Source organism: Lissotriton vulgaris, chromosome 5 (genome assembly GCF_964263255.1).
Source record: "Lissotriton vulgaris chromosome 5, aLisVul1.2, whole genome shotgun sequence".
NCBI classification, from domain to species: Eukaryota; Metazoa; Chordata; class Amphibia; order Caudata; family Salamandridae; genus Lissotriton; species Lissotriton vulgaris.
The window spans coordinates 185,009,177-185,021,262 of record NC_141693.1 but is presented as its reverse complement, the minus strand read 5'-3'; the positions used below and the strand labels follow the sequence as shown (position 1 = coordinate 185,021,262).

Below are 12,086 nucleotides of genomic sequence, written 5' to 3'. Positions count from 1 at the left end.
TGTCGGGCAGGTTACCGACCTTGCGGATTCTCACAGGGCAACTGTCCGTCTTTGCAGGTGAGTGGCTGTTCGTAGCGCAGTCCACTCGAGAGCTTGGACCGGACGGGTCCTCCTTCGCTTTGCTCTCGGGCTCCCGGTGCAGTTGCGGTCACGGTGTTCGGGCCAGCGGCGGCTGGTCCTCACTTTGCTTTCGCTGTTGCTTTGGGCCCCGGTCACGGTGGTCAGGTAGATGTCGTCGCCTTGGAGGAGATTCCTCCGTCGGTACTGCAGCGAGGGTCAGCACCCGCAGTCGCTTTCTTTCAGGGGGTAGCGCCCACTGGTCCTGGGGCGCTGGTCAGGGGGCAAGTTCAGTTGCAAGCCCTTGGAGATCTCTTTAGCAGAGTTTGGCACAAAGTAAAGCAAAAGTCTTCTCGTAGTCTTTTCTTCTTCCCCTCCTTCGGCAGCAAGGCACCAGACACAGGCAAGAGTCAGCACCCTTCCTTGTCTCTCACGGTCCTTCTCGTCGGGCAGAGTCCTTCTGTGGCCCAAACAGGATCTAATTTTCAAGGAGCAGGGCTCCTTCTTTTATAGGCCAATTCTTTTGTTCTCGCAGGCCAGGGGGGCCTTTGCATAGCCACTCTCAGTCCTTGAGTACCCTGGCGGGTGACTCTGGCTTCCGCTTTCAGTGTGCGGGGCAGGCGCATCAGACGCCCCACAGGAGGTGGAGCCAGCATTGTGCGGACAGGGGCGGCCAGAGTACCTTGTTGATGGGGGCTTCGCCCTTCCTGGGCCAGGTGCCGGCTGAGTCATCAGTCGCTCCCCAGGAGGGTGGAGCCAGCATTGTGGTGGCAGAGCACAGTTACAGTTCGAGTCAAGAGGCACTCCCACCTCCCACTAAGGTGTAATCTGCGCATTCACCACCTGTCATCCCCCCAGCCCTGTCACTCACACGTCCCAGACAGTCAGCTACACATACCAGCAGAGGCGGCTGAAATGGTTAGGCAAGCAAATGCTAACTTTCTAAAAGTAGCATTTGCAAACCCAGGATACTAAAATAAACTTTACTACAAGAAATATTTTATCATCCTGAGTTCAGGCATACTAAACATGACTCGCTACCATGCTCCTTGAGCCTGCTGGGATTATAGGGTGTAATAATTCCAGCAGCTCAGTCTGGCCTAATGGAGCAGGTAGCCTTCAATAGTGAAATACGTTTTGGTGGTAAGTCACTACTAGGACATGCCACACACATCAGGGCTTGTCCTACCTTACACCTACAACGCACCCTGCCCGCAGGCCTACCATAGGGGTGACTAATATGTAGTCAAGGGAAGGTTCGGGGCTGGCAAGTGGGTGCACTTGCCCAGCTGGCGTGACAGTACGAGACCGCACGCGGGTTCTGCGGTCGCAGTTCCCAGACACATCTTTACGGCTGCTTCGGTGGGTGGCGCAACCAGCGCTGCAAGCCCACTAGCAGTATTGGTATCTACAAGCCCCGGCACTCTCTAGTGCACTTTACTAGGGACTAACAGTAAATCCAATGAACCAATCATGGATACCAATCGCATGTACAATTTACAGTAGGGAGCACTTGCACTGCGGCACGGGTCAACCGTGGCGCAGTGCCCTGAGTATCGGAAAACCAGCAAAACATCGGAGGCACATCAGCAAAAAGTGGAAGGGAGACTCACGCCAAGGTGCCAGGTCTAACATTGGTGAAACAGATGGGTGACATCGGGCATCAACATTAACTTTTTTGGTTAGGTTCTAAACAACCAAATTCCATCCGTAGCTCGAATGAAAGGAAAACACATTCTAAGGTCGGTGATTTGTTGTCCCTGCCGGAAATATTAACTATGATGATTTGATATGATAAAGAGATTTATAAAGCGAAACTACTAGGACAATGAATGAATGAGGAATAATAAAGCACAACTGTCACCCGGAAAGTTATCGGGCGCTTCTTCAGGATTTAAAGAAGAACTTTTAAAGATATTTATTCAGAATAGATGAAGTGTCCTGTCATGTCTTTACCTTTCTCCTAAAATCCAGATGATTGGTTTAGGAGACACTTCAGGTGTGAATTCTATGGTTTAGAGGTAAAATTAAAAAAGAATCTTGATCACCACAGCAAGACTTCTAGATACTTGATTCTCTAACCAGAATAGCCTGGGCCGGACTGGGATCGTAAACCGGCCCAGTCAATCGAGTCGGACTGGTCGAGGGGTGGCTGCACATGGAAAACCCAGCAGCTGCTTTTGTTACAGGGGGCTGATATTGCAACTCTGCTGCAAAACAGGCCCTCAGTAACAAAAACGCCCCCCCCCCCCGGGGTCCAAAATCAGCCCCCATTCTTGCAGCCCACTGGGGAAACACCCAGTGACTGCTACGGCCAGTCCGGCCCTGAGAATAGGCCAGACTTTAAGGAGAAGAACGTTGGGCATACAGTTCGAGAAAAGTTGATGGATGAAGACAAGGCCTCCCCCGGGGATTGTTCCATGACATACAGCCAAGCACTGGAAGATGGCAGTCATGTTGGTGAGTGCCTGTGAAACCTGGGAGCCAATTAGATACTGAATGTCTGTAAGAACGACTTGAGTCTTCTGTGTGATCACCAGAGGTGCTGTGCCACTTTTGGCTAGCTTCAGATGCAGCAAGTTGCCATTGTCCATGTGGGAAAACACAACCACTCGATGAACTGATTTGTGGCAATTGGTAGACATGAGGGTAGAATAAAGATCAAGTCCTCTTCAGGGATTGTTCTGATGAGTAAGATCAAGCATTGGAAGATGCAGTGGCGGCTGGCATCCTCTGAAGGGGGTCGGGAAAATGGGTAGGTGCGCTCGCGAACAAACAAAATAAAGAAAGAAAGAAAGAAAGAAAAAAACACTTACCGGATCGTGATGGACGACGTCCTCCTAACTCCAGACCTCTTCTGCTGGGACTGCACTGCAGGCCCCAGCAAACTCCCTTGACTAATCCTGACCTGCTCACATTCAGTTAATCAGCACGTGAGCAGTGCCTTTGATTGATGTGAGCGGCCTCTCACTGCGTTCCCCAGTGCACTGGAGGCCTGCACTTGCTTTCAATATAGATGTCTTAAGACAGCTGTGTTGGGAGGTTTAAAGTGTGCATGTCTGGCTGCCCGCTGCAAGACACCCGACCAAAGAGACAGGAACACAATAAACAGTGCCAAGGCAGCCCTCTGCCCACCACTCCTCCCTGCTGTCACTCACCAGGCCCCACCCAACTCTTGGTTCAGGATTGGCTGATGAATAATCATATGGTAATAAATTACTGTTTTATTTTTCATCTCTAGGGCTCTGGGGGGCACTTATGGGGAGCGCCGCTCCTCCACTCCCATGGAAGAGCCGCCCCTGGGAAGATGGCCCGCCTGTTGATGGGGCCTGTGAAGATGGGAGCCGATTAGTACTCGACTCTCTGTGAGACAAAACCTAAGAGGTCTCTGGCAGCAGCATTCTGTGTGGTTTTGAACTATGTTATCATTTACTTGGGTAATCCAAAGTATCCAAATTTGAATTGGTCAAAGCAGGAAAACACGACCACCCGAAAAACCAATTTACAGCAACTTGATAAGTAAGAAGGTTAAAATCTTCCAGATGGTCCTGAAGCAGAGGAACCTTTGTTAATCTGCAGTTTGAAAGATAACTTGGAGCTAAAATTAATTCAAATATTTCTTAATGCAGCAAAAGCAAACAGTGGGGCTCGTGATAAGGCTGTTGGATCATAGGGTGGTGGAGCCACCCAGGACGAGCACCTGATTTTTATTGTTATTAAGATTAATGAAGATTCTGCTCATCTACTTATTAATAGCTGTAAAACACTTGTGAAAACAGTTTACATGGTGGTCACCTTTTTGTCAAGGTCGACTAAGCTTTGTGTTCCAACAGGCATGAATGCCCCATATTGTGTTAAATACAGCGCATTCCTGCCCTGTCCCTGTTACGCAGCGCAGAAGGTGTCTTGCTATGCTCCCTTCTTCTGCATAAATATGGCCTATGTTTTTTGTGCTCTAAATGAGCTCACACATATTCCAGCCCTTGCACAGTGTTGTGGTAAATCAATGGGGAAGACCCTGATGTGGCACTAACATTGGCGCAGTCGAGAAAGTAACATTTTTACCATTTGATTTAGCGATTTTTTGGACATGAATAGTAAATACAATGCAGTAGTGACATTACCACGAGTTTTCCATCCCTTTATTTGCGGGTACCCGAAGCTTTTCGCTTTTGGTCACATGTCACAGCATACGGGCTGTCGAGGTGGGTTGCCACATTTCTAGAGTGGTTTTACTTCCTTACTCCAAATCCTGCTCAGCAGTAGAAACTGAGGAAACACGGATACGACGCTTCCGCGGAACTCTAAATGAGCCCCATGTTTATGTATTTACTGCCCGGGCTTGTCGTGTTTACGTCAGTGCGTCGGAATGCCACGTTCTGTTTTGAATATGGCGCATATCCGCCATCAGCCGTCTCAGTGATAAGGCACATTGACTCTGCGGCGCGCGAAGCAGCCTGTTAATATTCAGAATCCACAAGATATCCCGCATCAGGCTGTACCCCGAGGCGCGTGCAGGAAGGAGCCGGGTATCTGCTGACACAGTTAGTTAAGGTCACAGCCGGTCCCGAGGCTCGCGTACTCTGTCTTTCCAGCGCGTGGCTCCGCACAGCACTTTCTACCACAACGAGGGGCCTTTTCATGGAGGGAAAGGGTGTCTTACGTTATGTCTTGGCGGTCCGTACCTCTATGCATGCATCTCTTATCCCTTTATCCAGGGGTACCTCCCCGGCTCCCCTGAACCTGGTTGTTACTTAGCTGCCCTGGGCCCTACCTAGAACCTTGCGCTAAATCCATTACCGGTGCAAACTTCCAAGTCCCATGCTATTTGCCTATATGCTAATTGCAAAAAAATCAAGTGGGGAATGGATCACTTGTCCTGAATAACCAGGGTTTTTCAATTTTCGTGTAATATACCGATAAAAAACCCTCATTCACGTACAGAGGTTGTGGTGGCGGTATAGCTTGATTCTCTGCCTGACTCTTAAAAACGTGACAGCATAATCATATGGTTAGTTCTTATGCATCCTCCACCCGGAGGTGTACCCCTGGTTTGTGCAGAAGTGATCAGTGATAAAGGGGTTTTCGTGCAGTGATTCTCAAAAGGAAAAAAATGGTTAAAAGACTCGTATAGCCAGATAACATTTTTTAATAAGTCTGGATTCGAGATGTTCTGAAAATGGTTCCATGCGTAGGGAGATTTATTAGGAATCTCCCGCACATAGTATGTCCGTAAAAAGGTCGACATGTTTCAGCCACCGTGTTTTGTCAGGGGCATTGTGAATCAGGGTATATTAACCTGATTCGGATGAGGTCATAAGTACCTTATGTCCTATTGTCTGGACATCAGCAGGCGGACAGGGGGTTCGTTACCTGCTGTTGCGCTGATACAGCACTATTTGTGCTGACTCTTCCTCTGGGGGCCCGTTTGAACCAGGCCCCCAGAGGAAGAGTACTATTTGACCTCATCAGAATCAGGTTAATATACCCTGATTCACAAAGACCCTGAGAAAACACGGTCTAATTCCACAGAGACGTACACAGTCTCAATCACCATTTTTTCATTCTAGGTCCTGAAGAAAGCCCATCTGACCCGCATGGGCAAGCACAAGGGCTGAAACATGGCGACCTTTTTACGGACATACTAAGTGTGGGAGAGTCCTAATAAATCTCCCTACGCACTGAACCATTTTTAGAACATCTCGAATCCAGACTTATTAAAAATTTTAATCTGGCTATACGAGTCTTTTAACCATTTTTTTTCTTTTGAGAATCACTGCACGAAAACCCTTTATCACTGATCACTACTGCACTAACCAGGGGTACACCTCCGGGTGGAGGAAGCATAAGAACTAAACCTATGATGAAGCTGTCACGTTTTTAAGAGTCAGGCGGAGAATCAAGATATACCGCCACCCCAACCTCTGTACGTGAATGAGGGTTTTTTTATCGGTATATTACGCGAAAATTGAAAAACCCTATTTAGTCAGGACAAGTGATCCATTCCCCACTTGATTTTTTTGTTATATAAATAAGGAAGTTAAATGGATCGCAGTTCCTTCTTTCTCCCCCCTCCTGATTTGATACATATGCTAGTTGCACAAGTTGAACACACAGAGGCTTTTCTATGTGTGCTCCCTGGAATGTGTGTGTGTGCCAAGTGGAACATCATGTTTTTTGCCACCAAGTTTTTACAGTTTTCTCAAAACAATTTTTGCCCTGGAAAGTAAATGCACAGAAACATTATTGTGCAGGTTTGTGTCAGTTTTGTGACGCAAATCTAGTGCAAAATGTTTGTAAATCTAGGCCTACGTTTCAAAACCCCAGCTGACGTCATCAAAACGAGACGCCGTCTAGAATCCCTATTGTTGATCATTGTTAGAGGCGCAGACGGGGGTATGTTTTTTCTGAGCTGGAGGACAACGTTAAAACAGCTTTCAGTGGGGCTGGTGGACTCTGGGCATTCCAACCAGAATAGAGACGGACACATTTATTTTGTTAGGCTAGGGGAGATTTAGGGCCTTGTCCCGGGGGCTCAGGGAGGTTTGGAGGTTCGACCACTGGTGCGGGAGAGGCCGGCTCAAAGAGAAACACTGGTGCTTTGATTAAGGGTTTTAAGGAGGGCTTTATTGTTATATACGTTTTCTTCATGAAAAGGTAATGAGTCTCTAGTCTCTTGTTATCGCTGAATGCCGCGGTGCCTTCTGGTCGTGGAAGTCTTTGTCTTGATACGTCTCAATAGCAGGATCCCACGTGGTACCGGAAAGAAAAAGGAAATCAAGAGAAGGCGGATTACTGCCTGCACTCTGGGTAGAAATACGCAAGGACCGGGAGTGAAGGAAACGCAAACCCCGTGAAATGCTCCAGTTATCTAAGGGAGTGACGGAAGGTGCTCGTGCTCAGAGAAGGGTTTGGTTGCAGGAAGTGTCACACCGGGGGCTGTCTCCGCCTCCCAACCCAACCCGCGACCCGGCCCCGTACCTCTCTAAGCCACGCTCCTCCCGTGGGCGCGTGGCAGGGCGATGCGTCCGACCGTTGGCCTCCTGGCTTGTCGTTTCCGTCTGCTTCTCGTCCTTGACCTGGTTCCGCGCTGCTCTCCTCCTCGATCTCCTCCGCAGGGGAAACGCCGTCCGTCTTCGATGCCGTGCTTCCTGCTTTTGTCGTCACTATGGGCGTGACTTCACAATCCCAGCCGTCGGCCTTAAAGGAGCCGTATACGTTCACCCCTGATGGCCATTCCGTTTCGGGGTCTCCGTCTTCCTCATGCCACGTAGAAGTCTGCGGCTGTTGAGACAAGACGCAAGGTGAAAGGGGGGTGGCGCACCACCAGTCTTTATATGCAGGTGTCTCTTGACAGTCAGGCCCGTGACACACCTCCCCCCCTGGCATCTCCCGATCGGGGAGAGGGAACACCCGGGACAAAAAGTCCGCATTTGCATTGTCTTTTCCTTTGCGATGTTGCACAGTAAATGCATAGGGCTGTAAGGACAGAAACCATCGTAACACCCGGGGGTTGTGGCCACTATTTTGGTGCATCCACTTCAGGGGAGCGTGGTCTGTATGTAGAACGAAGGGCTTGCCCTCCAGGTAGTACTTTAATTTGTCAATTGCCCATTTAATTGCCAAGGCCTCCTTTTCGATGGTAGAGTAACGGCACTCCCTGGGGAACAATTTCCTACTGACGTATAGGATCGGATGTTCAATGCCTTCTTTGACTTGGGATAGTACAGCACCTATCCCCTGATTAGAAGCGTCCGTGGATAACATAAATGGTTTGCTGTGATCCGGCGAGATTAAAACAGGAGCCGTTGTCATCGTGGACTTTAGAAGGTGAAAAGCCTGTGAGGCCTCTCTTGATGGGTTACTAAAGTCGTTGGCCTTGGCGTCTTTGCGTAGCAGATTGGTTAAGGGGGCTGACAATTCTGCAAAGCCTGGAATAAAGCGCCTGTAATAACCCACTAGGCCAAGAAAGGCTCTAAGGTCTCTTTTGTTATTGGGGAATGGAACTGCTGCTATCGCTCTTACTTTTTCGCTTTGGGGAGCGATGGTTCCTTCACCCAACACATAGCCCAGGTATTTCACACTTTGAAAAGCTGCTCTCGATTTTTTTGCGGTGATGTGGAGTCCTGCTGTTTGTAGGGCTTCCAGAATGGTTTGTAAGTGTCTCAGATGTTCCTCCCAGTTCTGACTGTAAATGACTATGTCATCCAAGTAGGCTGAACTAAAGTGCGAAAAGGGATGTAAGACCTTGTTCATCAGGCGCTGAAATGTTGCCGGAGCGCCGTGTAATCCGAAAGGCAGAACGGTGAACTCAAAAGCACCTTCATCCGTTACAAAAGCTGTTTTCTTTCTGTTCTCCTCCCGAAGGGGGACCTGCCAATACCCCTTCGTGAGGTCAATGGTGGTGATATATTTAGCGTCTCCAATTTTTTCAATCAAGTCATCGACTCGAGGAATTGGATACGTATCAAAATGCGAGACAGCATTTAATGCTCGAAAGTCCATACAAAATCTTTTAGTGCCATCAGGTTTAGGAATTAGAACAATCGGGGATGACCAAGGACTCTGTGAAGGGCGTATGACGCCCAAGTCGAGCATGTCCTGCACTTCTTTCCGTACAATCTCTTTCCTTGCTGCGGGAATTCGATAGGGTCTTTGTTTTACCACTTCCCCAGGAAGGGTTTCGATGCAGTGCTCTGCTAACTCAGTCCTTCCTGGTAAGTCGGAAAATATTGCTGTATACGGGGTTAGAGTCTCTGTTAACTCTTGTTTTTCCTGGGGAGTCAGCTCTGGGTTCACCACCAACTGTTCTAGAGTAGAGATATGTTGGGCATCCATCTGCCCTACGAATTGTCCCATCCGGGGTAGGGGTCCCAACCACTCTTTCAAGAGATTGATATGGTAAATTTGTGATTTGTGAGGGGTTAACCGGAGTCTATAGGTAGTGTTTCCGATTTTTTCAGTGATCTGATATGGGCCTTGCCACTCATGCTTGTTCTTAGTACTGATGGAAGGCAGTAGCACTAGAGCCCATTTTCCTACCTCCAGTGATCTTAATCTTTTACCCTTGTCATAGGATTTCTTGTACCTCTCATGTTGATGCTCCATGGAGGTATAGGCGAGTTCTCTTAATTTACCAAGTCTGGTTCGGAGCTGAGAGGTGTATTCCAACATGGATTTTTGCTCCTGGGACGTTTCGTTTTCCCACATCTCTTTAGTGATGTCTAGGAGACTCCTGGGCATCCTACCATACAGTAGCTCAAACGATGAGCATCCTAGGCTGCTTTGCTTTTGGGCTCTTATCACGTAAAGGGCGATAGGTAGGAGCCGATCCCAGGCGGGCCCTTCAGCCGTCAGCATTTTTTTTAGTGTTTGCTTCAGAGTCTGGTTGTATCTTTCCACCAAACCATCGGTTTGTGGATGATACACCGAGGTTTTCAAATGTTTTATGTCCAGTGAGGCACACACTTCCTTCATTAATTTTGAGGTGAAGGGAGTCCCCTGGTCGGTCAATACTTCTTTAGGAAAACCTACCCTGGTGAAAAGTTCCACAAATTTTTCAGCGATGGCAGCTGTGGTAGTGTTCTTTAAGGGAAAAGCCTCAACAAACCGAGTGGCATAGTCCACGATTACCAATGCATATAGAAAGCCTCTCCCAGTCTTTGGTAGGGGCCCTATCAGGTCCATGCCCACTCGCTCGAAGGGGATACCAATTATGGGCATCCGTTGTAGGGGGGCAGCCGGAGGGCGCTGTGTGTTTCTTCGTTGACAGACCTCGCACCGGGCACAGAATTCTTGAACATCTTTGTAGATACCCGGCCAATAGAAGTTTCGCAGGATACAGTCAGTGGTTTTTTCCTTGCCGGCATGTCCTGCCATCAAGTGGGCATGTGCAAAGAATAATACTTGTTCTCTAAAAGACTGGGGAACCAATAGCTGCATCTCTGCTTCTTGGTTGGCTTGTCTATATAACAAGTCGTTTTTGATCAAAAAGTGGGGAAATCCTGGAGAGGTCTGATCATCTGAGTTATGGGCGGCTTCCCAAGCGTGGAAAAGGGATCTATCTTCAGCCTGAGCAAATCTGAAGCTGCGATCAATAACCCAGGGTTCGGGGGATAGGTAGGATGGGATATTCACCCCATTCCTGGCTGTGGAAAGGTGTTCCTTAAATAGGGACAGGAATTCCGGATTGTCGGTCCCCAGGATCATATCCTCAGGCAGGGAATCAACTACCCCCACGCTAACAGTACAGGGGTCTCTATCCTGCGGTGTGAGTGTGATGGAGGCCACGGGGTAAGGCTTCACGTCCCCATGGACGCACCTGATATACACGGGACTCTTATGATTCATCTGACCCGGGGTAACGAACCTTGACTGTACCACAGATTGCCTACATCCTGAGTCTAACAATGCTTTTAATTGGAACCCATTCATCCTTATACTCACGTAAAACGTGCTGCCCATTTCGGCGGAATACATCACAGTCCGGGGCAGATACCCCACTTCCATGGGTTCCTCATGGCTCTTCCTTTTTGGACACATCCTGGCGATGTGGCCCCACTCGCCACATTCGAAACACTGTGGTCCTTTTGTCGGAGGAACCATCATACCGGGTGGTCTGAATGGTCGGGGAGCCTCTAGTACTGGTTTCGGCCTTTTGTCCGTTTTGTTGGTAGGAGTACCTTGGGAGGTCTTTTCTGGCTCCCACGGAATAGACTTGGGTTGGGCCCTTGCATATTGTGATGCCATCTCAATGGCTTGTTCTACTGTCAGGCCTACATGCTGTTTGAGCCAACGCTGGGTCGCATATGGTAACGCCTCCATAAACTGCTCTACATAGATTTTATTCAGTATCTCTTCCTTTGTGCACACATCGGGGCGAAGCCATTTGTCCGCCGCCATTTTTAACCTGAAGAACAGTGTTTTCGGATTTTCCCCAGGAACCCCTTTCTCTTTTCGGAAGCGGACTCTATAGGCCTCCTGGTCCAAGCCTAGATGATCCAGTATGACCATTTTAATAGTTGCATATGGGGTTGTCCCCAGTGGATTTGCTGCTTGATATGCAGATTGGGCTTCGGCGGTAAGGAGAGGGGCGAGAAAGAACGGCCATTTTTCTTCGGGCCAGCTCATTGCCCGAGCTGCTCTTTCAAAGTTCACCAAAAAAGCGTCAGGATCCTCACCGGGTACATATTTTTGAAGGGCCATTCCTGACGGATGTGGAGTGTGTACACGTCCTTCACCCGTGGCCGCCTGTTGGACAGAGGGTATGGGAATGGACTTAAGGCCCTCTACGTGTGCGGTCATGGTTTTAGTAAAAAGTTCTCGGTCCGCTTGAGCAATGGACAGCTGGTTCTCCACGGCCCATTCTAACTTCTCCTGCCCCTTTATGAGGTGGTCGATCAGGGTCTCCATCTTGGTCTCACTGATGGATGATGAAGTAGATCCCACTTCTGACACCAAATGTCCCGGGGGCTCAGGGAGGTTTGGAGGTTCGACCACTAGTGCGGGAGAGGCCGGCTCAAAGAGAAACACTGGTGCTTTGATTAAGGGTTTTAAGGAGGGCTTTATTGTTATATACGTTTTCTTCATGAAAAGGTAATGAGTCTCTAGTCTCTTGTTATCGCTGAATGCCGCGGTGCCTTCTGGTCGTGGAAGTCTTTGTCTTGATACGTCTCAATAGCAGGATCCCACGTGGTACCGGAAAGAAAAAGGAAATCAAGAGAAGGCGGATTACTGCCTGCACTCTGGGTAGAAATACGCAAGGACCGGGAGTGAAGGAAACGCAAACCCCGTGAAATGCTCCAGTTATCTAAGGGAGTGACGGAAGGTGCTCGTGCTCAGAGAAGGGTTTGGTTGCAGGAAGTGTCACACCGGGGGCTGTCTCCGCCTCCCAACCCAACCCGCGACCCGGCCCCGTACCTCTCTAAGCCACGCTCCTCCCGTGGGCGCGTGGCAGGGCGATGCGTCCGACCGTTGGCCTCCTGGCTTGTCGTTTCCGTCTGCTTCTCGTCCTTGACCTGGTTCCGCGC

The 12,086-nt window shown here is 49.1% G+C and overlaps 1 protein-coding gene across 1 annotated transcript; it reads right to left on the bottom strand.

The window, feature by feature from the left end:
• Positions 1-6,984: 6,984 nt before the first annotated feature.
• LOC147710435 (uncharacterized) lies at positions 6,985-11,646 on the bottom strand. Its single transcript, XM_086920001.1, has 2 exons — positions 10,504-11,646; positions 6,985-7,341 (listed from the first exon to the last, which is right to left on the bottom strand). The coding sequence occupies exons 1-2, from the start codon at positions 11,644-11,646 to the stop codon at positions 6,985-6,987; spliced, it is 1,500 nt and encodes a 499-aa protein (XP_086776127.1).
• Between the last annotated feature and the right edge of the window lie 440 nt (positions 11,647-12,086).